General features: G+C 41.9%; 2 protein-coding genes across 2 annotated transcripts in view; one reads left to right on the top strand and one right to left on the bottom strand.

The window, feature by feature from the left end:
* The window catches only part of CD160 (CD160 molecule), a gene marked incomplete at its 3' end in the record, with an annotated part of 40,078 nt that overhangs the window by 1,378 nt on the left and 17,547 nt on the right, over nucleotides 1–21,153 (top strand). The window contains exon 2 of the mRNA XM_082336513.1: nucleotides 20,862–20,951. Coding sequence (XP_082192639.1) covers nucleotides 20,867–20,951 — 85 coding nt within the window. The 5' untranslated portion in view covers nucleotides 20,862–20,866. The remainder of the gene's footprint in view (nucleotides 1–20,861; nucleotides 20,952–21,153) is intronic.
* PDZK1 (PDZ domain containing 1) lies at nucleotides 20–8,471 on the bottom strand. Its single transcript, XM_082303802.1, has 8 exons — nucleotides 6,556–8,471; nucleotides 5,991–6,243; nucleotides 4,857–4,993; nucleotides 3,400–3,595; nucleotides 2,945–3,141; nucleotides 2,240–2,434; nucleotides 1,134–1,433; nucleotides 20–166 (listed from the first exon to the last, which is right to left on the bottom strand). Exons 1-8 carry the CDS (start codon nucleotides 6,763–6,765, stop codon nucleotides 92–94), a joined length of 1,563 nt encoding a protein of 520 aa, XP_082159928.1. The 5' UTR covers nucleotides 6,766–8,471; the 3' UTR covers nucleotides 20–91.

The raw sequence follows: 21,153 nt of genomic DNA, 5'->3' as shown, positions 1-21,153 counted from the left end.
AATAGTCAAGTTCTGGGAGGTGTAGTAGCAAAGAATGATTGAAGAAAGAATTTGGAAGGTTTCTTTTTTGTTCTTGGCATAGTTTGTCTTCTTACAACTTTGTGTCATCTTTGTCACTGTCTGCTCTTGTAGAGGCAGCTGATTGTGAAGAGGAGGATGAGCTTGCCTGCAGAGGAGTAACAAATACGTTGAGATTATTTTTAGTTTGTAAACATGCTTGATAGTCTGCAGTGTTATGAAAGACGCCTGTTTACATCTGCACTAATCATGTACTTGTTTGGATGGCAGAATGGGCCAACAAACGTGATTTTTGTTGTTGAAGCGCTTTTTTGTTAAGTACGTTTAGAGAGAAATTTGTTCAGTAGAGGTTTCCTATTGTTTAATTCCCATTCCTGCTGAATTTGCACACAAAAGTGGTGCTAACTTCAGATCTGCAAAATGCAGCTTGGTGTCTAAGAAACTTGAAAAAACTTGCAGCTGGACATTTGCAGACAAGGCTAATGAAAAATGAATAGGAGACAGTACTGGTCTTATTCTTCCTTGTCTGCCTCTTTTGCATGATCAGAAAAGAAGCATTTAAATATTTAAGGCTGACCACATAGGGTTCAAAATGACTGTTTGTAGAAGAAATACCTTCCTGCTTTTCTGGCTTCTGTCATGCTTCAGGTTCTTTCTAATGGCATGAAGTGAGTAAAATAATTTCAAATTAGCACATTTCCTAGAAAATGTCATCATAACCTGTCAGTTGCTTTTCCTTCCACAAAATTATTTGTTTTGAAATATTTAATCTGATTTCCCCAAAAGGGATTTATGTTCTCTGGTGTATTTAAGCACTTTTTTCCCTGCACTTTCAGGATTGTATTGCCTGTTTCCCATCTTCATTAAGGATTACTGTATTTGGATTATCTTGTTCCATAAAATCTCTTTTATGTGCATCCTTTCTGTGATTTAATCTTGCATTAAAGATACTCACCTGTATTATGTGTGGGGGAAAGGAAGAGTTGTTTATGATAATCAGACCACAGCTTCCCTTTTAATAACATAGACTGACTTGTAAAAATCCAGGCTGAAAAGAGTTCTTTTGCTATCCCCTAGATGATCCTGCAACATCTACTTAATGCAGTACTACTCACCCTTTCCCTTGGTTCAGGTGAGTTCCTCTCTGGCTCTGATGGATGGTTTTCTGTATAAGCAGGAGGTTCAGAAGTGTCATGGACTGGATCTGCCATAGAGGCTGTGATGGGAATGTTCTGGCCCTGGAAGTATTTGTAAGCATCTTTGCTGCACACCAGTAGTGTTAGTCTGTCACCACTATCTTGGATTCTTGCCACCACTTTGTCATAGGATTCAGTCATCACGTTCACTCCGTTCACTTCCACCAAAAAGTCGTTATTTTCTACACCTGCTGTGTCAGCTGGCCCGGGATTTAGTACCTGCAAAGGCAAGTTCAAACTGTGATATTAGCATAAAACATGGAAAGATGCATTAACAACTGATGGTTAGCTAGACTATTGTGTTACTGCTTTCCTTACAAGATGGCCAAATAAGCATGGGGACGGGGAGATTTGTGGGGCAGAAATGGCAATAGGAGAGGCAATAGGCCTAGACATAATAAACATGGAACCCATCAGTTTGAGATTTAAGATGCATCTTGATTTTGATAGACTTTCGTTATAGAAATGTGGCATGGTAGGATCATGGACAGGTAGAAAACCAGTTCTCTTATTACTTGCAGGTCCCTGTCCAGTAACTTCAAAGTTAACTTTACTACATCTCACAGATTCCTTAGTAACGAGTGGAACCCCTCCTCTCAAGAAAGCTAGAGGCACAGACATAATTTGAGACAGTAGAGGTTTGACTTTTGCCAGCTGTGGAATTCAGAGAAGGGGGGTAGAGCAGGGCGAAGGTCTCTCTCTTACATTTAGGATGTTTTACAGTCAAAAAAAAATCTATTTAAAATAGTAATTTTACCATGCCAGCCTCATGAATAAAAGCAAAAATGATGCAAAAGCTGGATTCCCCTTCTGTCTAGACATCTAACAGGAATGTTTTCTGGTGCTTATTTTCTATCTCGGTCCTACAATGTCAGTATGACTTTAACAATTACAACTCTTATCTGAGAACGTTGGAGAAGACTTGTCTATTGTGGCTTTTCTTGAATGTATTTGCAGGGTGGAAGGGAGGAGGCTGTCCAACAGACTACTTGAGCTTTTCCTTGTTCCTCATTCTACATTAGTACCTCACTGATGAACAGTCCAGGCTTGTCCTTGATCATGTTTAAACTGAAGCCAAATCCACTAGGCCCTTTCACCATCTTGCAGATTCTTGGCTTGTGGTTCACTTTCTGCTCAGTGTGCAGCTCCACTCTTTGCTCCATTTTAGCTGGAGTTGGGTCTTGTGCTTTGTAGTAGTATGAAAAGGGGGAAATTTGAGCCTGAAAAAAGTGACAAATAAAACTTTGTTAACATAAAAACTTATCCTGTGAAATCTGTATTAGGCTTTCATGCCCAACATGTTTTGTTTGAAATCTTTTTAATCACTGGGACTTGAGCTGCAATGAAGAACTCTTTGCTATTAATTTCTGGCTGAGTGGAAAACTAGTGTTGATCTATGTAAGAAGGGAATTCTGTTACTCGTTTTGTTCATAAATGGTTACACAGCCGTGTAGCTCTGAATTTGCTGTCTTAAACTTCTGCCCTTTCTCGTGGTGTGTTTAAATTTAGAATTGTTCCAATAGTGCCTATAAAAATCTGGAATAGGCCAAAAATTTGGCTGTTTAATGACTTGCTGTACAAGCGCAAGGGAAGTTGCTGAAATATGGGTGTATCTTAGACGTTTCCTGCAAGTTGAAGAAGTGTCTGTCAGAGCAGACTGTTTCATTGCTGCATATGTCTCTTTGTAATGATAAATTATCAATTCTTAGCAGTGATTTGAATTTTCTTACCAGTTTATACATGGTGTCAGTCTCCTTATCCACTACCAACAGTGTGGTTTTTGCCTCAGACTGCTTAATTTTTCCCACTGCGCTTTCATGATCCAGACCATCCACTTGCTCACCATTGACAGCTACTAAGATATCATTGTCTTTGAGACCCGCCTTGGCTGCTGGGCTCCCAGAATCGACCTCCTTGATTACATGATCTAAGATCAGAAGGGATAAAAGATTGATGTGAAGGTATTTGCTTGGTAAGTTTAAAGACGTTAAAATGCATGGCAAAGGCTAATTGTCAGAATTGCACTTCAGATTGAGACCATTTCCCTGATGTAGCTCTGTTTGCAACACGTCTGTAGAGGACTTCTAGATGACAAGTAAGAAGCCAAAGAGAAAGGTCTGCAAACCTTGTACAGGAAGAAACTGTATAGCAAATGTCATGGTCTGTGTGTTAACTTGGTTCTTACCACCAGTACTTTGTTCCATCTGTAGATAAAAGCCATAACCATTTTTTCCTTTGTGGATCTCAATAAGTCGTGGTTTGAGGGGAAGCAATCTTAGGTTGGCACTCTCTTTGCTCAGTACCATCTTCTGGCTTGTGTAATAGTGGTCTGTTTCTTCATTTGAAAGTAGAAACATAACATGATTTTCAGACTTCTTTACCTGTGGCAATACATATACAGTCTCAGATGTCACCCCTTCAACAACATGTGGGAATTGTAGATATTTTGGTAACCGGTGTACTGATACATAGTGTGGGTGCTGTTGATGAATGAGCCATAAGGTGCAGGCCATACTATTATAAGTTGATTCCCCCCCCCCCAGTCAGAAATTTGGACCATGACAAGATCTCGGGCATGTGAGATCCAGCATACATATGAGGAAATTTTCTGTATTTCATACTGTGTTCCTGACCTCTAGGGAATTAGCTATAGAGTCCCATGAGAGTGGCGTACAGTGCCAGTAGAATCCAGTGAGCCTCAGTCGATAGTACGTGGCTTATCTAGCTGTGGATCTCCTACAATACAGACATATGCCATCTATACCAGTATTTTAGATTACAGTGACAAGAGTCAAGTTTCTGTCACTCTTGGTCCTCTTCCATCTCCCGGTATTACTGATTCTGAGGTTTCAGGGGTTTTTTTGTCTGTTTGGATGGACTCTAAGTCCATCCTTCTCTTACTCCTTTCTAGTCTAATGGGTGTCCTCTTTACTCATCAGTGTCACTCTGCTGTTGATGTTATAGCAGCTCAACAAAACACAGGTGTTGCACAGTTCCATAGTTCGTAGCGTGCACTGAATTGTGATGCTGGAATGCCGGAGCATGTACTGCCTGTCACATGGCTCTCTGAAATCTCTTCAGCTCCAGCTGCGTTTTAGCGGTGCCAGTAATGGAAAGCTGGAAGCCTCATTAGCAATGTTCTTTGCAGCTGAGGCCAGGTAGTGAAATTACTTGCACAGTAATTTTCATTAGTTTTGGACTTCTTAACAGGAGAAAGGAACTACTGTCTAAAATCATGGATTTTCCTTGTTCCATGCTAACTATGTCATCTGAGAGTTCCCCCTCTTCCTGCCCTGAAAACCACATTTGATGACTTGCCTTCTTACCATTAGGAGTATTTCCAGGACTTCTAGGAACAGAGCATGATTTATTTATAGGGTTCCTGGCAGCAGTATACTTCCGTTATTTAAAATTCTTTGGCCTGTCTTGATGGCAGTATTCATTCAGAGTCAGTTCAAGAGGCTGCTTGACAACAGAGCCAAAGCAGAGGGGTACTCTGCTGTGTTGATGATACATGAACAGTAGCTTCCAAGATTTACTGCGAGGCATTCAAATCAGCCAGACCTGCCTTGTCAGTAACCCTGCTACCTTGCTGTGAAAGTGGGCCAGAACAGAAGGTGAATCAGTATACAAACAATATACCTTTTCCACCACTTCCTCATGTGTGTCATTTTCCACATTTTCTCCATTGATTTCAATCAGGCGATCGTTATTTTGGACACCAGCCTTTGCAGCTGCTCCTTGTGTTGAAAGCTCTACTAGGAACAACCCCTTCTGTCCTAAAATAAATGAAAACTCGTTACACAGGGTAAGTCACTGAAATATGCCTGAATTTAATGGTTAAGGAAACTCAGCACTGATGTCCTTAGAGAGTCTTGGTCTCTGTTTACATGCAGATTACAGTGGCACCACAAGCATTCCACGTAGACACACCTCTGCCTCTTATTCTGTCCTGGAAAAATCACTTCTGTGGGGGATGAAGGCATTGGTTCACTATCTTCAGCTCAAACAATCTTTTATTTCTCTACCAAGAGTGCCAAAGGGGCTGATTAAGAGCTGAAAGGGGGTTGATTCCTGCCTGCCTCCCCCCTAGTTTGAAGTGAGGAACTGCTTTTGTTGTTGTTTTATACATTTCATAATTTCCTGTGTTTGGAAGGCTTCCATGTTTGGTCTTTCAGTTATATTGCATTCCAAAATACCTTCTTTAGAGGTGATGCTTTCCAGAAGACTTCCCTATTCTGTTGACTGGCCTTGGAAGAAAGGCATACGTGGAAGAGGTTCAAAATCCCTTGCTTTCTAAACAAAATAACTTACAAATCAGGAAAAGTGTTTATTACAGCTGTCTAGAACCTTGTGTGCTGATCGCTGAGGTGATTTGGAGGAATAGAAGAGGTCTTAATGTAGCATCTTGAGTGTACATCTGGTATTTGAGCAGGGACTGCAAATTTGGGTGGGCTTAAATAACAAGATGACAATAGCTTATTCTTTTTATCTCTTTTTTTTCATCTTTTCTCCACCCTGTAAGAAATGTGGTCCTCAGAAAACCGTGCACTGCATATGTTGTACAGAAATGGACTAGAGATGGATCTGAAATCATCTTGCTGCTTCTCACTTTCTTTCTGTTAGCAAGAGCAGTTTGTGTGTCCCCATTGGCCCCCACGTGCTAACTGTGGTTGCCTCTGTCCCTGCTGCCCCATATATGTGTGTGTGTGTGTGTGTATATATACACACTATATATATATATATATATACTATCTCTTCTCCCCAGGCTCTCACCTTCTGTGGTTTTCAGAGAGAAACCATAGCCTTTCTCCTCCTTCACTAGGTAGCAGAGCCGGGGTTGTGGAACTGCAGTGATCACTCCATTGGCCATGGGCAGTGGGGACTGCTGCTCCTGCTGCTGTCCTGTTGACACCTTTTGACCCAGCTCTTCCAAGTTCATTCCCTCCTTTTCTGCCTTTTGATAGGATGCGTCATCCAGAACAAGTAGTACAACAGAATTCCCGCTGTTTTTGACAATCTCCACCACCTGTAGCGGACAAGGTGAAATGGCAAGCAGGTGCTAGAGTGATTGACCTAAAAGCTCTCCCCAGGAAGGGTTGCACTGTCTACTGTTTTTGTTGTCTCCTCCCTCTGCTTATGCACTATGGAGGCACCTCAAAGACATTTCATGCCTGCGGTGGGCAATGAATGTTGCAGGGAGATACTTGGAGCAGTTGACTGAGCTCTTGGATTTCCTAGCTGAAGATACCGTAAAAACTGGAAGAGAAAACTTCACATAGTGGCAGTGGGTCTGGGTAACGGGGGAGTGGTGTGGATCCCAGACTAAACAGAGATGTACCTGTGCATGTTCCTCCTTGTCTACAAACACACCATTAACCCTGAGGACTCTGTCTCCATCCTTCAAGCCAGCCTTTTCAGCTGGACTGTTCTTTTCCACATTCCGGATGAGATGCCCTGCTGTGTTTTTCTCGATACGCAGGTAGAATCCATAGCTCTTTTGGGGCTTTTTGGTCACTTTACATTCTCGGGGCTGGAGAACAGAAGCCATCTCTACCAGACAGGATGGAAAAGATATGTGTGAGTAAAAACATTAAGCTTACCTAGATATGTTCCCTCTAAATACATACTGAGACAGTTTGCTTCAGGATTCTTGGGGTTTTGTTTCACAGGAAATCCAGCTGTGCAAAGTTGAAGCTAGTTAACAAGGCTAGGGAGAAGAAATCAATCCCTTTTCCCTCTGCCTCCTTGCTTTTCTTGTCTCCCTATCTCAAATGAAGTTAAGCAAGATGCAGAACTGGAAGAAAGAAGTTGTCCGCCTGTGATAACATAGTGAAAACTGACGTGAGGATTTAATACCAGAATTAAGTCTTACAGAGGAAAAATAACAGCAGCACAAAAAATACTGGAACACCATAGGGAAATTATGTGACAAAATGGGATTTCACAGAATCGCAGAATGGTCAAGGCTGGAAGGGACCTCTGGAGGTCATGTGGTCCAACCTCCTAGCTCAAGCAGGGCCACCTAGAGCCAGTTCCCCAGGACCAAGTCCAGACAGCTTTTGAATATCTCTGAGGAGGGAGGCTCCATTACCTCTCCAGGCAACCTGTGCCAGTGGTCAGTCGCTCTCACAGTAAAAAAAGTGTCCTTATGTTCAGATGGAGCTTCCTGTGGTTCAGTTTGTGTCCGTTGCCTCTTGTCCTGTCACTGCGCACCACTGAAAAGAGCCTAGCTCCATCTTCTTTGCACCTTTCTATTTTTTCCTTTGTTCTTTCTATTTTTTCTGAATATTCTTCAGATATTTTTATCAGATATTTTAAGTTTCCCCTGAGCTTTTGCTTCTCCAGGCTGAACAGTCCCAGCTCTCTCAGCCTCTTGATTATCTCCAAGGATGGAGACCCTACAACTTCTCTGGGCAGCCTGTGCAGGTGGACAAACAGGTGGGATCAAGGAAGGACCTCATTGTCCTCACCAGGCTTTCCTGTTCTTAGTTATTTTAGCTAAACAAAATCAAGTTTCAGGAAGAGACATTGTTATTGTTAATGAGTGCAGGGTTTGCATTGGAGGGTGGAAAGCAAGGACTATAAAGGAACTAGGAAGACCCTTGTCTCCACTTACAAAGCTTTTTTTCTTCTAGCTGGGTTTGATATCTCTAAGGCTCAGTTTTCCTACAAAATGGTGCACTTGCTTAATTTCTGTGTCCTTTAGAAGCTACTGGTAGAGTCAAAGTTCTTGGAGCTGTCCATGTTTTCCTCTGCCTCTGAATGCTAATTAAACACTTTGATTTTGTTATGAAGAGGAGCTAACAGAGCTATTTCACTTGGACATATCATTTTATGTGAGACTTGGGTAAGATATGAATGCAGGTATTATGAGGTCTAACACAAGTGTGGAATATTTGGGCATACACCTACTGACAATGGGAATGTGCCACTTGCAGGAGAGGAAATTTAATACTGCCTGGTCTGCGTGGAACAAAACAGGGGAGCTGAGACAGTACGCTTATCTTGCAGTTCTCACATGAATCCCAAAATGACCATAAAGCCTCAATTTGCTGCCTGACTAAAAGTTTGTCTCCAACCCTGATGACTTTAACAATGACATGAGATGTAATCAATATAAAAATGTGATGTTGTGTGAGAAAGGAAATAAATTTGGTTTAGAAATGACAGGCTGCTGAAGTAACTGTAGTAGTTTGATTCAAATGATTTCTCAATGAATTTGTGACAACTGGAGCAGAATTTCCAGTCAGTGTCTCTGGGGTGCTGTGTTACTTGCCCAGAGAATTTGAGGCCAGCTGGTTAAGGAGTATACTTGATGCTGGGGATTGCTATTAGGCAGTGACCGTTGTCCCCTGGAGGTTTTGGAGCAAATCTTCCTAGAAGCTGTGTCAAGGCACATATGCCAAGGACAAGATGTTTGAGATCAGACAGTATGGGTTTACTGATTTTTATAATATCTGATGAACCTGATAACTTTACATGATGAATGGACTGGCTCTATGATGGCCAGAGAGTGGTGGATGCTGTTCACCTTAACTTTTGCAATGACTTTGATACAGTCTCTAGTAGAGCCAGCGTAGCCAATTTGGCGATATATGTACTGGAGAAGCAGACTACTAGGTGATGCAGAAAATTGGCTGGGCTATTAGGTGCAGAGGGGTTTGGTCAGCAGTGTATAATCCAGCTGTTGGCTGGTTATCAGTGGCATTCTTCGGAGTTGGTACTGGGGCTGATACCATTTGACATCTTTATGATACAGACAGTGAGACAGAATACATCCTCAACAAGCTGATAGGTGATACCAAACTGAGGGGGAGAAGTCAATAGGCTGGAGGTTAGGGTTGATCTTTAGAGGGACCTCAGCAGGCTGGAGAAATGGGCTGACAGGAACCTCATGAACTTCAACAAAGAAAAGTGGGGGGGAAAAAAAAAATGTATCTAGACCATGTACAACAATACAGGCTGACTGCTGGCTGGCCAGCACTCAAGTGCCAAAGTTGAGCATGAGCCAGTGGTGTACCTTTGGGGTGAAAAAGGTCAACTGTATACTGGGTGGTATGAGAATGTAGCCAGCAGGCCAATGGAAGGGATTGTTCCCCTCTCTTTGGCAGTTGTGAGTACTGTCTCCAGTTTTGAGCTCCCCAAGTAACTGACATATTGGAGCTAATCTGCTGAGGTGATTTTGGTTTTGGAGCACATAACGATTAAGGAGGCTCAGAGGGCTGGGTTTGTTCAGTCTTGGGAAGAGAAAGTAAAGGGAAGATCTTATTGATGTCTTCAACTGCCTAACTGGATTGTGTAGAGAACACAGAGCCAGACTCTTCTTGAAAGTTAACAGTGGTAGGATGAGAGGCAACAGACAGAGTCTGCAGCAAGGGAAATTCCAATTAGCCATAAGGACAGCTTTCATCTTGGGGGCTGTCAGACACTGGAACAGGTGCCCAGAGGGGCTGTGGAATCTCCTTCCTGGGAGATACTTACCTGGATGGGGCCCTGAGCAACCCAATCGAAGCTGGCCCTGTTTTGTACAGGGCATTGGACCAGACGACCTCCAGAAGTCCCTTCCAACCTAAACTTTTCTATGCTTTTATGATGTAATGAAATTCTGATTTGGGCGATGTATATCATTAGCAGGAATACTACATACTGAAAGTAAGCAATAGTTGTGACCAGGGAACAACTCCAAATAAGTTGTCTTAGGAACTCCTGCCAAAGATCCATGATGGTAGAGGAACAAGACGAATGAAGACAACTTCCTCCAGTTGGAAAGTCCAGGTAATTAGCAAACTTGATTTGTATTTTACTGGAAAATTTTTTTTCTGCCTCTCTCTACTGACAGAAGTCTGTCAAAAGGCCAAGGCTGTGTTGCAGAGATTAGCCATTAATCACAGCCTAATAAATACTAACAAAATTAATCTGTTTGCCTGTAAAGATTTCTTTGCAACTCCATGGTTTTTCTTCTCTTCATATCACCTGTGTGACTAATGTATGTGGGGACTGGCCTTTTTTTCTTTTCTCTTTTTTTAGAAGTAGGTGGCAGTCAAATCCTTCCATGATAGCAGCCTACTGCAGAACCACCTCTGTGGCTACCCATGCTACGCTGTTTGCTATTGAAGCTGAAAGTGCATTGTTGAGGTTAGTTGGGCAGCATATAGAACAGTATGGATGTGTGGTGGGGATTTGGCATGGATGTCACCGAAGCTGGAGAATATGGGGAATTTCAGCATGCAGGGATAGCAAGCCTGCAGATCATGATTCACTTGTTCCCCTTGGTCAGGTGCCATGTGCTTTTTTGAGTCTCTGTGTAGTTGCACTGGAGCTAACTCCATGTAGGGATGGACTGCCCTATTATTTGGACATTGTTTGGAACACATCAGACTGTATTGATCACAACTACAACTCAAAACAGTTTTTCTTGACAAACACTGGGAATCTGTGCTAATTCCTGAAGTTAACATGCAAAACCAGTGGTACACAAAGCTCAAGAAACAGTAGGCTTTTATGGGAAAGATTGTTTCTTCATATTTAGAAATGGACGGAATGTTATAGTGCACTGCATACTACTCCTTTTAATCCATGAAAGCTTTACATGCAAAATTATTGGGATCATAAAAAGGAGTTTTCTAAGGGAACAGGCATTAGCAAAAAAGGAATTTCTTACCTGTGTGTCTGTGTGGAGCAGCCTTCACAGGAATTCTCTTTTGCTATCCCTCCTGTGGCTGTACCTATAAGTAAGACTGGACTTTGATTGGGCAAAGGTTGATTTAAAAGATGATTTATTTAACCAAGTTTCACTGAATATGCTCAACACCTTGATAAGCTGCCTTGTCCTTGCCTGTAGAAGTGCTAATCACATGCATTTCTCAGCAGCTTTGAATTTTGTTCTACTGAGAATTATACTCAAGAACTCAGTCAAGGAGGTCATCCAGGGCAAGCCTGATCTTTGCTCTGGGCAAGAGCCTTCTCCAGCTATAAGAAATGTCTTAAAGGGAGCAGGTTTGGATTGTGGTGGATTGGCCTGGGCCAGCAGCATTTGTCTGCAGATCAAGAGGTTACAGGTTCAAATCTGTGCGCCCCATGTTGGATGCCAAAAAAGAGACTGTGATGGGTTAACCTTGGCCAGCAGCCAGATGCCCACTGAGCTGCTTTCAATCCCCGCCTCTACAGGACAGGGGGGGGAAATAGGATGAAAAAGCTTGAAGAATTCAAGATAAAGATGGTAACTGGAAGAGATATGATGAAAAAATTGGCTTGTGATTGAGGGGTGGCCTTGACTGTTGAGGCTGTCACACATGTGAAGCATGCACTGCAATCAAGTGAGTGAAGTCTCCTTGGAATAGAGGGAGGGAGGTGGCTGGGATATCAATATGGTGAGGCCTGGCAAGTTGGCTATACTGGACCACTGCTCTGAACCTGCCAAGGCAAGTGCTATGTGTTTACCATGGTGGAAGCATCTACTGGGTGACTGGACACATACCCTGTAAACCATGCCATTGCTTGAAATGCCATCCTGAGCCTTGAAAGTCAAGTTCTGTGTCATGGTAACCCTGAAAGAATCAAGTCAGACAGTGCAACTCATTTCTGAAATAACCTCAAATATTCCTGGGCCAAGAAACATGGCATTGATTTGGTGCATCGTGTAACCTATCACCCACAAGCCTCTGGAAGGACTGAACGATACAATGGACTGTTAAAGACTATGCTGAGAGCATAGGGCGCTGGGGAATGGAAGCAGTGGGGTGTAAGTTTAGCAGAAGCCACTTGGCTGCTTAACACCAGATGATCTAATATGTGCCCTGGTTCTGCCCAAACAAAGCCCCTACATACTGTGGGAGGAGATGAGGTCCCTGCAGTCCATATAGGTAAGTGGCTGGCAAAGGCAGTGTGGGTTGTTCTCCCTTGGGAAAAGGAAAGCCCATTTGTGGGATTGTCGTTGCTCAAGGATCCAGGTGCACTTGGTGAGTAGTGCAGAAGGAAGTGGAAATCTGGTGTGTACCTCCACTAGATTTATCCCTGGGCGAAAATAATCCATGATTTGACTTGTATGATATAGGAAGTAATACAGCAGGAATCACCTGAACCAACGGAGAATGAGCCTCACGAGGAACGATGCGAGTGCAGCACTGATCCAGCCCAGGCAGTCCTGGTGCTCAACAATCCAACATGCTGCTTCTCCTGTCCTGAGTGATCTCCTTGACAGATAGGACCAAAGTCACCGACTGTTCTTATGGATGTTTGAGGGAGGGGGAGCATGGAATGGGGGGATATCATCTGTATATATGTCAAGGGACAAGGTATAGTGGTTAATGAGGATGTATAAACCAGATGATTGGATGTAAAGGTGGTTTAAGTATGTAGTGTAAGTTGTAAGTGTTGGTAAAAAAGAATTTCATGAATGAAAAGGTTTGAGTAGCATATAGAAATTAAACAATGTATGAATGGGACAGAGGATACTTAGATGTGTTAGATAATGTGTGACCTGAGCATGATGTGAATGGTATGGAATAAGGGGTTGAGACTGTACTGGGTCTGGCTGGGATGGAGTTAACTTTCTTCATGGCAGCCCGCATGGTGCTGTGCTTTGCCTTTGTGGCTAAGACAGCATTGATAACACACCACTTTTTTGGCTGTTGTTGAACAGTCTTTGCTTTCTCTCAAGGCTTTCTCTCCCCCATGCCCTCCCAAGCGAGTAGGCTGGGGATGAGCAAGAAGCTGGGAGGGGACAGAGCCGAGGCAGCTGACCCAAACTGACCAAAGGGTTACTCCGTACCATTTCACGTCATGCTCAGCATTAAAAGCTCAGTGAAAGAAAGAGGAAGGGCAGATGTTTGTGGCTATGGCGGTCTTCCCAAGCAACTGTTGTGCATGTTGAGCTGCTGCTTCCCATGAAGTAGCTAAAGATCTGCCTGCTGATGGGAAGTAGCAAATGAATTCCTGTTTTTCTTTGCTTGCACGCGCAGCTTTCCTTTTCCTATCAGACTGTCATTATCTTAATCCACGAGTCTTCTTGCCTGCCTTTTCCCCCAGCCTGCAGGAGAGGAGTGAGAGGGAGTCAGGGTGGGTGTTTGGCTGTTGGTTGAGGTCAACCCACTGCAAGGGCATACCTTATCCACTGGCCATAAGCATGTGCAGGATATGCTTATAGACACAGACTGGTGTTTCTATTGAGGGGAGAAGCCTCCAAATTTGAGACCTTGGTATACTAAGACACTTAATGAATTGGCGGTGTGAAGTTCTTGTTAAAAAAACTCATTCAATTTTAGAAAGCGTTAAAATGACTTATTTCCCTTATTAACTTGCTGTGGAATTGGATTATTAGAAGTAATACCTGTATTTTCCTTGGCAGTCTGCTCCAACTGTTTCATTCAAAGGAAAGGTAATAGAAATAAGCATAACCTAAATGTGCTGCAACAGAGCAGTCATCAATGTTGTAAAAGCCTTACTGTAATCCACTTACTCTAAGTGGATTTGCAAGCCTGTTGTGACTAGGAGTTGTTCCTCTTTGTATAACATACAACTTAAAAACCTAAGTAAGCCCCAGTGTTGTAAGCCCTAGAGAAGTCAGACCCTGCCCTGTCCTCTGCTTGCAATCTTTCAGACAAGTAAGGCAAAGCCTGGAGAGGAGGGACAGAGAGAAAGGGAATCACACTGGCTTATAGTTTTGCAGCTAAGCACAGTGCAGATGGGAACACATCCAAGGATCTCAGGTCAGCATACAAGGAAACAACTCAGCGTTTGAAGCAAGATGTTTTGTTTTTTTTTTTTATTGTAGTGCCACTGTGATAGTCACTTGAGGTCATTTGGGGTCCAGACAAGATTTTTCAAGAATAAGGTGCTACACAAATGTAAAATGTTAGCGAAACATAGAAACATTCTGTGTTTCTAGAAGGGAAAGTATGGTCATGTTCCAAATCGGAAGGAGGTGGGGGCTGTGCAGCAGTTTCAAAAGGCTTTGTAAAGAAAGATGAGGGAGAAGGGTCTAGCAGTCAACAGACTACTTAAGCTTGTGGCGTGATGAATTATGAAACGTTAGTAAATACGAATGGCAAGGGGAAGGTTCTTTGAGTTGAGGCTGGTGGTTAGCCCTAGGGCCATGACAGGAGGTTAAATGGGATGCTGCTGACTAGGTGCAGGGAGGATGTATCTCCATGTGTGCTCACGAACAGAACCCTGCATGTCTTAGAGCTGGTCTTTGCACCTCTGGGGCTGAGGTGTAAAGTGTATGGAAGGTACACTAATGCATCCAATGCTGACAAGCCCTTGAGGCCAAAAATTCTTCTATCCTTCCACCAGTAGAATGAAAATTACTTAAGAATGGATCAGAGTAAAGGCAGCTTGCAATATCTCCTCTTCTGGTTCTTGAGCCTTTTTGAAGAGTGTTCTCAAGCATATTCATACAGCTACAAAAATGAAGAACCTAACTAAAAACAAACAAACAAAAAAGACATCTTACCTTTTAACACTTTGGGGAAAGTGATAAAACCTGGGAAAACCTCTGAATTCACAATATTCTTATATTGCGGGAGTTGGCCACAGTGACTTAGGTGGTGTGGTTCTGTTAGCACAGGGACTAGACTTAGGGGGTCTGCTTTCTCCAAGGTATGTCCCTTTTCATCTATAGCGTGATTGTAGTAATATAAAGACCTTTGTTCCTATCCTCATTGCATTCTCCTGTGGGTTAACATTTACAAAATATTTTCAGTTATTATTTTTGCCAAAGCTTTTTCTGATGTTTGGTTAGAAAAAATTCTATGATGCTTGCCTGTGGTACCAAAAATTATCAGAAATAAGCATTTTCTAGTAGTTGTAAGTGATCACATGGTTTCCTCAGCATGTTGGTAAATGGAGAGAAGCACCTGTGTTCTTAACTTTGGTACTTGCTAGGATCTCTGGCTTTAGTAAATTCAGAGGTTTTGATAAGTCCCAGCCTTCTTTCCCCCAAAGCAAAAACTTCCACTTTCTAGTGCTGCCAGCAGGCCCCCTGGAATAACAGCACTGACTGTAGAGATGTTTTCGTATTGTCTGTCTGAGGCATCTTATTTTGATCCTCTGGAAGGCTTTCAAAGAAGTTGACTTGAGCACGTAGCAGTAACAGAAAGTGCCTTAGCATCCTTGTCCACATATTCTTTGCAACAACCTGAAGAGCTGCCTAACTTCAAGGAAGGGTGAATGTGTCCTCTGCTGGCAAATGGGCAATGGTGACAGTAAAGGTAATAGTATTTTTCCTACTTAGCATTTGAAATAAGATGAGAGCTGTGCTGCACACGTTCTAGTAGCCTGAAACTGGGGGTACGTGTGGCTTGTTCCAGAGTCTCACAGTGCTGGCAGAGCGCTGCCGAGTGGAGAGAGCCAAAGCTGGTGCAGCTGGTGGTGTGCCAGGGCACGGTTTCAGTGAGCGCTCTTTGCCAAAGCCTTGCTCTTGGCCCAGAAGTAGGTGGCCCAGCTCACTTCCCGACCCTGTTCTGGACACAGACATGAGGAGAGTGTGTCCCCATTGGTACCAGGATGATGGCCCTTGTTTAACTTATTCACATCTGAAGAGTTTATACAGATGTATGTCTGAGGTTTTTTTTTAAAAAAAAAAGAGACAAAAAAATATAGCTAGCCTCTGGATCACTTCTCATTTTTGTTATAAGTGGTTTTGTTTTATTAAATTGTGACTCACCAAGGTTGTGTTTAAGAGATGGTGAAGAAACCGCTTTCATGGCCGTTCCACTGGATGACGAGAGTAGAAAACAGCTGTTAATGAAAGATCGGTGAAGTAGATCTTTAATGTTTATAATACAAGTGTAAAGTTACAAAGATCAGTCGACTAAAAGGTGCCTTTTGTTATTAACACAGTTGTACAAGGAGTCCAACCCTAAATTTGAATGAATATAGTTCATATGTTTGGATCTGAAAATAAAGTTGTGCTCAAATAATATGTATCACTGCCAGCATTGTGCTATTGACAAAAGGTTTATGTGGATATTTTGCTGTAAAAATATTCCCTCTCTTAAATCTTTATGATGGTGCCTATAGCGATCACAGCTGAACTTTCTTGCCTGGGAGCATGTACATTCCTTAGAAATCTATCTAATGAGGATTTCTAAACAGTGCTGGTTTACCTATGTTGCTTACTGTATACTTGCTGACCACAAACTCTCTTGTCTCCTTGCAGTGCCATCCTTTTCTTGGATTCATAACAAACTAGTTAATGAAAATTCATTTTCAAATGCAGCGTGTTGGGAGAATACAGGCTCATTCGTGTCCTCTGCTGACTCCAGCTGGGACGATGTAAAGCTGTCCCCTACTCCCCTCAGAAAATGATGCCCCTGCAGCTGAGTTCCAGAAAGGTGATACGCCTGGTCTAAGCCACCGCGACCCAATGTATTAACAAGAGGCAACATCACTTTCAATTTATATTAATATGCAAGGCTGTGAGCTGCGACGTCTGAAGGCCGTGATGCGCAGCCTCTGTCAGGTAGAGATACGCTTCCTGAAGAAGCTGCTGTTCCCATCTGAGGGGGCAGCAGCCTCTTCAGCTAAGTCTTTCTTTCCACAGCTAGGTCTGACAGGGATTGTGAATCAGAGCCTTGGACTGTTTTAAGGTCTCCTTCAGTAGAGTAATACAAAGCCATATTTTACTTATTCTTGTATTTAAGGTCTTCAAAATCAGTACAGCCCTTTCCCTTTGCCCCTTATTTTGCCAGTGACAGTTTTTCCATTTGAGTTTGGCAAGTATTATATAAAGCACCACGTGATTTGGTAATAGGAATATTTGGTTCACTGAAGTCCTCCTTAATCATGAGGCAAAGTCCACTTGAGCTACCAAATGAATATTCATCAGTCATCCTGCACATAGCCAAATGGTAATTAATTCTTTCTCTTCTGGTGACCACATGCTCCTGATATGGTAAAGAGAGTCAGGGGAAAAAAAGGGGAAGCAAACAGGAATGACATTGCAATCCTGCTGGTTTGCAGGCTTGCAGAGGGAGGGGAGAATACCCCTCCTTCTAGCGTTTTGGGCTTATGTCTTCCTAAAAAATGGTGGAGGGAAAAAAAAAAAAAAAATCATTTGCTGTCCCTGTGTTTGCAGCAAAGAAAGGTATTCTGTTATCCCCTGGACCTGTCAGTAAGGAATTATAGTGGCAGTCCTCTTCCCCCAGGCTTTGCTCTTTGTGCTTTAAATATTGAATTGTCTTCCCTAGTGACCTTTTTACTGGAGAATATAAACTATAAACAATGCTTTCTTCTTTAGCTATTCAACAAATATTCTCTATCAATCATGAATTTGGGCTTTTAGACGCAGAATTTTGTACAGAGTTAACTGTGAGGTGTGTCTGTGCAGCTTCTTTTGCTGTCAGGTCAGGATGAAATCAATGTTAAAAACTGGAAATTTCTGTTGAAGCAAAAATTCGAAGGTCTTAAAAATGAGGAATTATGTGAGCTACATAGGCTTTTCGGTGGAGCTATGTGTTCACAGTAAATGGCCATACGCATGTATCTATAATCACACGCATGCACAGCAGTCAGGCTGTCTGCAGGACCGTTTGGATAACAGCAACTGAGGTTGGCTGGATTAACGCTGCTCAAATGGCAACGCCTTTGGAATTCTCATCTTCCCTCTGGCACTCGTAACCTGTGGGGAGACTTTTCTTTCCAGCTCCTTCTGTTGGGCATTTTCTGGACATGTATTTCTTTGGTTCTGCCTTTTAATTGCTGTATCATTCAGTAGTCTTTGGACATGCAAGATGCTGAGACAAAAAATAATGTTAAATCTACTAGTCTGGCTTTTTCTATTCAGCACACGGAGCTTTCTTTTTTCTAGGGTATGTACCGTTATAAAACTGTTGTGTTTTTTTTTATCTATGAAGGAGCAGAATAAGTTACTTAGATCTCAGTTGCATGTGCATTTCTTGCCCTCTGGAGATGGATTTCTGAATTTGACAGTAGGCTCTGTTCCTTTTCTTTTAAGCTTTTGAAATGTATAAATAATAAGTACTATGTCTACTTCACTATTTTCTTCAAGGAGCATGAAGAAGAGATGCTTATACAATCGCTATAGAAAGCATATACTCTTCCTCCAAAAATACAGCTCTGTGAGACAGGAATTATCCTGGCCAAAGGCTTTGACAGCAGCAAGTGTGAATCTCTTTCTCTTCCCATCTTCCATTCCTCTTCCCGCTTTCTGTGTCCAACTCATCCTGTCCCCCCTCCAAATCTGTAATCTGTCCAGGAAATGTCCCTAATTTCTGCATTAACCTCTATATTATTGAGTATTTAATTTCACTTTGTCAGTAAAGATACTATTCTGACATTTCATTACCCTAAGCTCAGGCTGAACTGATGTCTGGAGGGGTAAGGTGCATCAGCCTCAGCAAATATAAATGATGTTGCTTCACGGAATGCAGGAGAATTATTTTGGCTCTTGTCTGTATGCCAAGGACATAACTTCTGCTTCAAATTTGCTACAAGAAGGATTTAAATTGGAATAGCATTCATTTACCACTCTTTGAGATCAGTGATCATAATGGAAAGTCTGAATGTAGCCTTGAAGGCAAGGAGAAATACAAACTTCTGTAGAGGTTTCCATCTTCTTGGTCACTGTATCTTTGCTTTTGTGTTGGGGGAATGATTGCGTTCTGCTCTGATGAGGCTTGTATGATGCTTATAGAACTGTTAATAGAAATGTGGGGGTGGAAAACTCCTGCTCTTTATTAGTTCTTGTCACTTTATGGCTTTGAAAGGCTTGTTATCCGTTATCACAAAAAGGAAACGGCTACTGCTATGCTTGGCACTGCAGAAATGCAGAATGCAGTCCTTTTTCTGCCTAACTATTGAAAACCGTTATTATAAGCTTTGGGAGGAATATAAATCTAGACGCTATTTCAACCCAAGATGAATATGAGAAAAAAAAAAAAAGTATAAAAATAAATTATTTTAGCATGGTGTAAAAGCCAGTAGAGTTGGTTATGAGCCTATATTTATTTATTTAAAATCCCTTCCAAACAAGCAACAGATCCTACCAGAAATCCATGCCTAAGTACTAAGGACAGAATAAATCTCCATAAAATGCACACATGGAAATAAGGTTGCCTTGGTTATAAGAGTAAAACTGGTTTTGGTGACAGCAGAGCTTGTGTCCCTGACTTCAGCTGGAAGATGACACTCAAACTGTCTAGGAAATACCCACCTATATCTTAGCTTATTGCCTCTCTTGAAGATCATCCTGAGTGACATGACTATATCTGGGCCTAAAAAACTAAGTGATCCTGAAATGCTGAACTGGGTTCAGAGCTGGAGTAAGCAGGACATGCCTTCTCAAGCAGTAAAGACCAGAGAAGGAAAAATTCTGTTATCCTCAGACATAGCTGAAGTTACATTAAGCTGTTTCCTTGGGCAGGTCATCCAGAGGAGGAAGAATTTAAAGATTTTTGTCACTGGGGAAGCCAGCATAAGCCTGAATGAAACTCATGTGTGTGGCAGTAAGCTCCACAGTATTTGAGTCCATATAGCCAGTGACAAGATCGCAAGAAGTTAAGCAGAAGTAGTTTATTCTACTCTTATGCTTTTTGTTTCGCCTTTGCAGGGGGAGAATTGTACTGTTATCTCTTCGTTTTCATTTGTCTGTGCACATGAGAGATTCCCAACAGAGTCCCTTAATGATTTCCTAAACTTAAACCACAACTTGTTACTGAGTCAAATTCTCTTGTGTTAATGGTTGTATTTTAAGCTGCTGCTATGTGATTTGACTGTCATACCTTCTTTAAAGCCCACTGTGTCCTTTTGAAGAAGAGGATGATGGAATAAGAACCCTCCATAATTGTGTTTAGTGACAGTAAGGCGTAAGGAAAAAGTAGCTAATGGACAATTAAATCAGGTAGGCATTTATATTAAGTAAGGGAGTTGAAACTGAAAGATGTTGTCATTGCCTTAAATTCTCCTAGGGTTAATACTGTGAAGTTACATATTTAATCAGCTTAGATAACAGCGGAGCGTTGATTTCTCAAGGTTTGCTTTTGTGTTATTTGGTTGACATTATTCATTTTATTATTTTGATTTTTAAAAAATGAAAAAAGAAGGTGCTTCTTTTCACTAATTGGTACCTGGACCTATTTGAATACGTATATCTTGAGGTAGAAAATTTGTAAGCTCTTTGTGTCCTCTTCAATTTAGTTCCCTATTGCTTCACAGAATGATTAGTAAAAATAATGATCACTATGGGGAAAAAGCCTTATGTTTTAATTCAGTATAGAACTCTTGTGTGTGGTTTTTTTTTTTTTTTTTTTTTTTTAATTCTAGATGTAAGAAAGTAAAAATGACAGCCCATTTGTCATTTATAGAAGCCAATGTATAAGATGTATAATGATGAAGTGATATTCTACAAAAGCAAACCCAGCAAACTAGGTCTTAAACTGAGGTAAAGCGGGAGGGTAAAAGGGTGCCTTTGGTCATCATTGAGTTGTAGACCAATGCATCCAAAATGCAGTCCTGCCCTATGATCAGAGCAAAGACAAGTATCTAGTACAGATTACAAGCAGGACTATTAGAAACCCAGAGCATCTGATGCGCAGCTCTGTCAGGGCTGTTCCTGGTGCGCTTGTCTCCAAAGTGGTGAAAGAGCAATTCCAGCCCACCTAGAGGATACATCCTTCTTCACAGGTTTGATGAGGACCAGGCTTTCCCACCACCTCATTTACAGAGCTGAAAGCTGGAGCTGGAGCTGTCAGGATTTGGTTCTAGGAAAACTTGGTAGGTCCCCTGAAATGCATTTTTGGAACCTCTGTTGCAAATAGGGAATATGGTGTTATCTAGTTATAGATCAGTTGCTGTGAACTGCTTAATCTGACTTGGTTGTCTTCTGTGTATGTTTTTCCTCATGGCTATACTGTTTTTCATTTGTAACAGATGATTTAGGTGAAACTGAACTTTACTTTCTCTCTTGCTATCTGAA

Source organism: Platalea leucorodia (genome assembly GCF_965183815.1).
Source record: "Platalea leucorodia genome assembly, chromosome: 2".
Classification (NCBI taxonomy): domain Eukaryota; kingdom Metazoa; phylum Chordata; class Aves; order Pelecaniformes; family Threskiornithidae; genus Platalea; species Platalea leucorodia.
Note: the sequence above shows the minus strand (reverse complement) of the source record. Positions and strands in the feature narration are given on the sequence as shown.

What these genes read in the sequence shown, in the direction of transcription:
- PDZK1 (XM_082303802.1), bottom strand. Translation starts at nt 6,765, where the DNA reads ATGGCTTCTGTTCTCCAGCCCCGAGAATGTAAAGTGACCAAAAAGCCC. An exon ending in ATGAGGAAGTGGTGGAAAAG is followed by an intron (nt 3,596 to 4,856) that starts GTATATTGTTTG and finishes GTATTGCCACAG; the next exon opens with GTAAAGAAGTCTGAAAATCA. An exon ending in CTGACACCATGTATAAACTG is followed by an intron (nt 2,435 to 2,944) that starts GTAAGAAAATTC and finishes CACTTTTTTCAG; the next exon opens with GCTCAAATTTCCCCCTTTTC.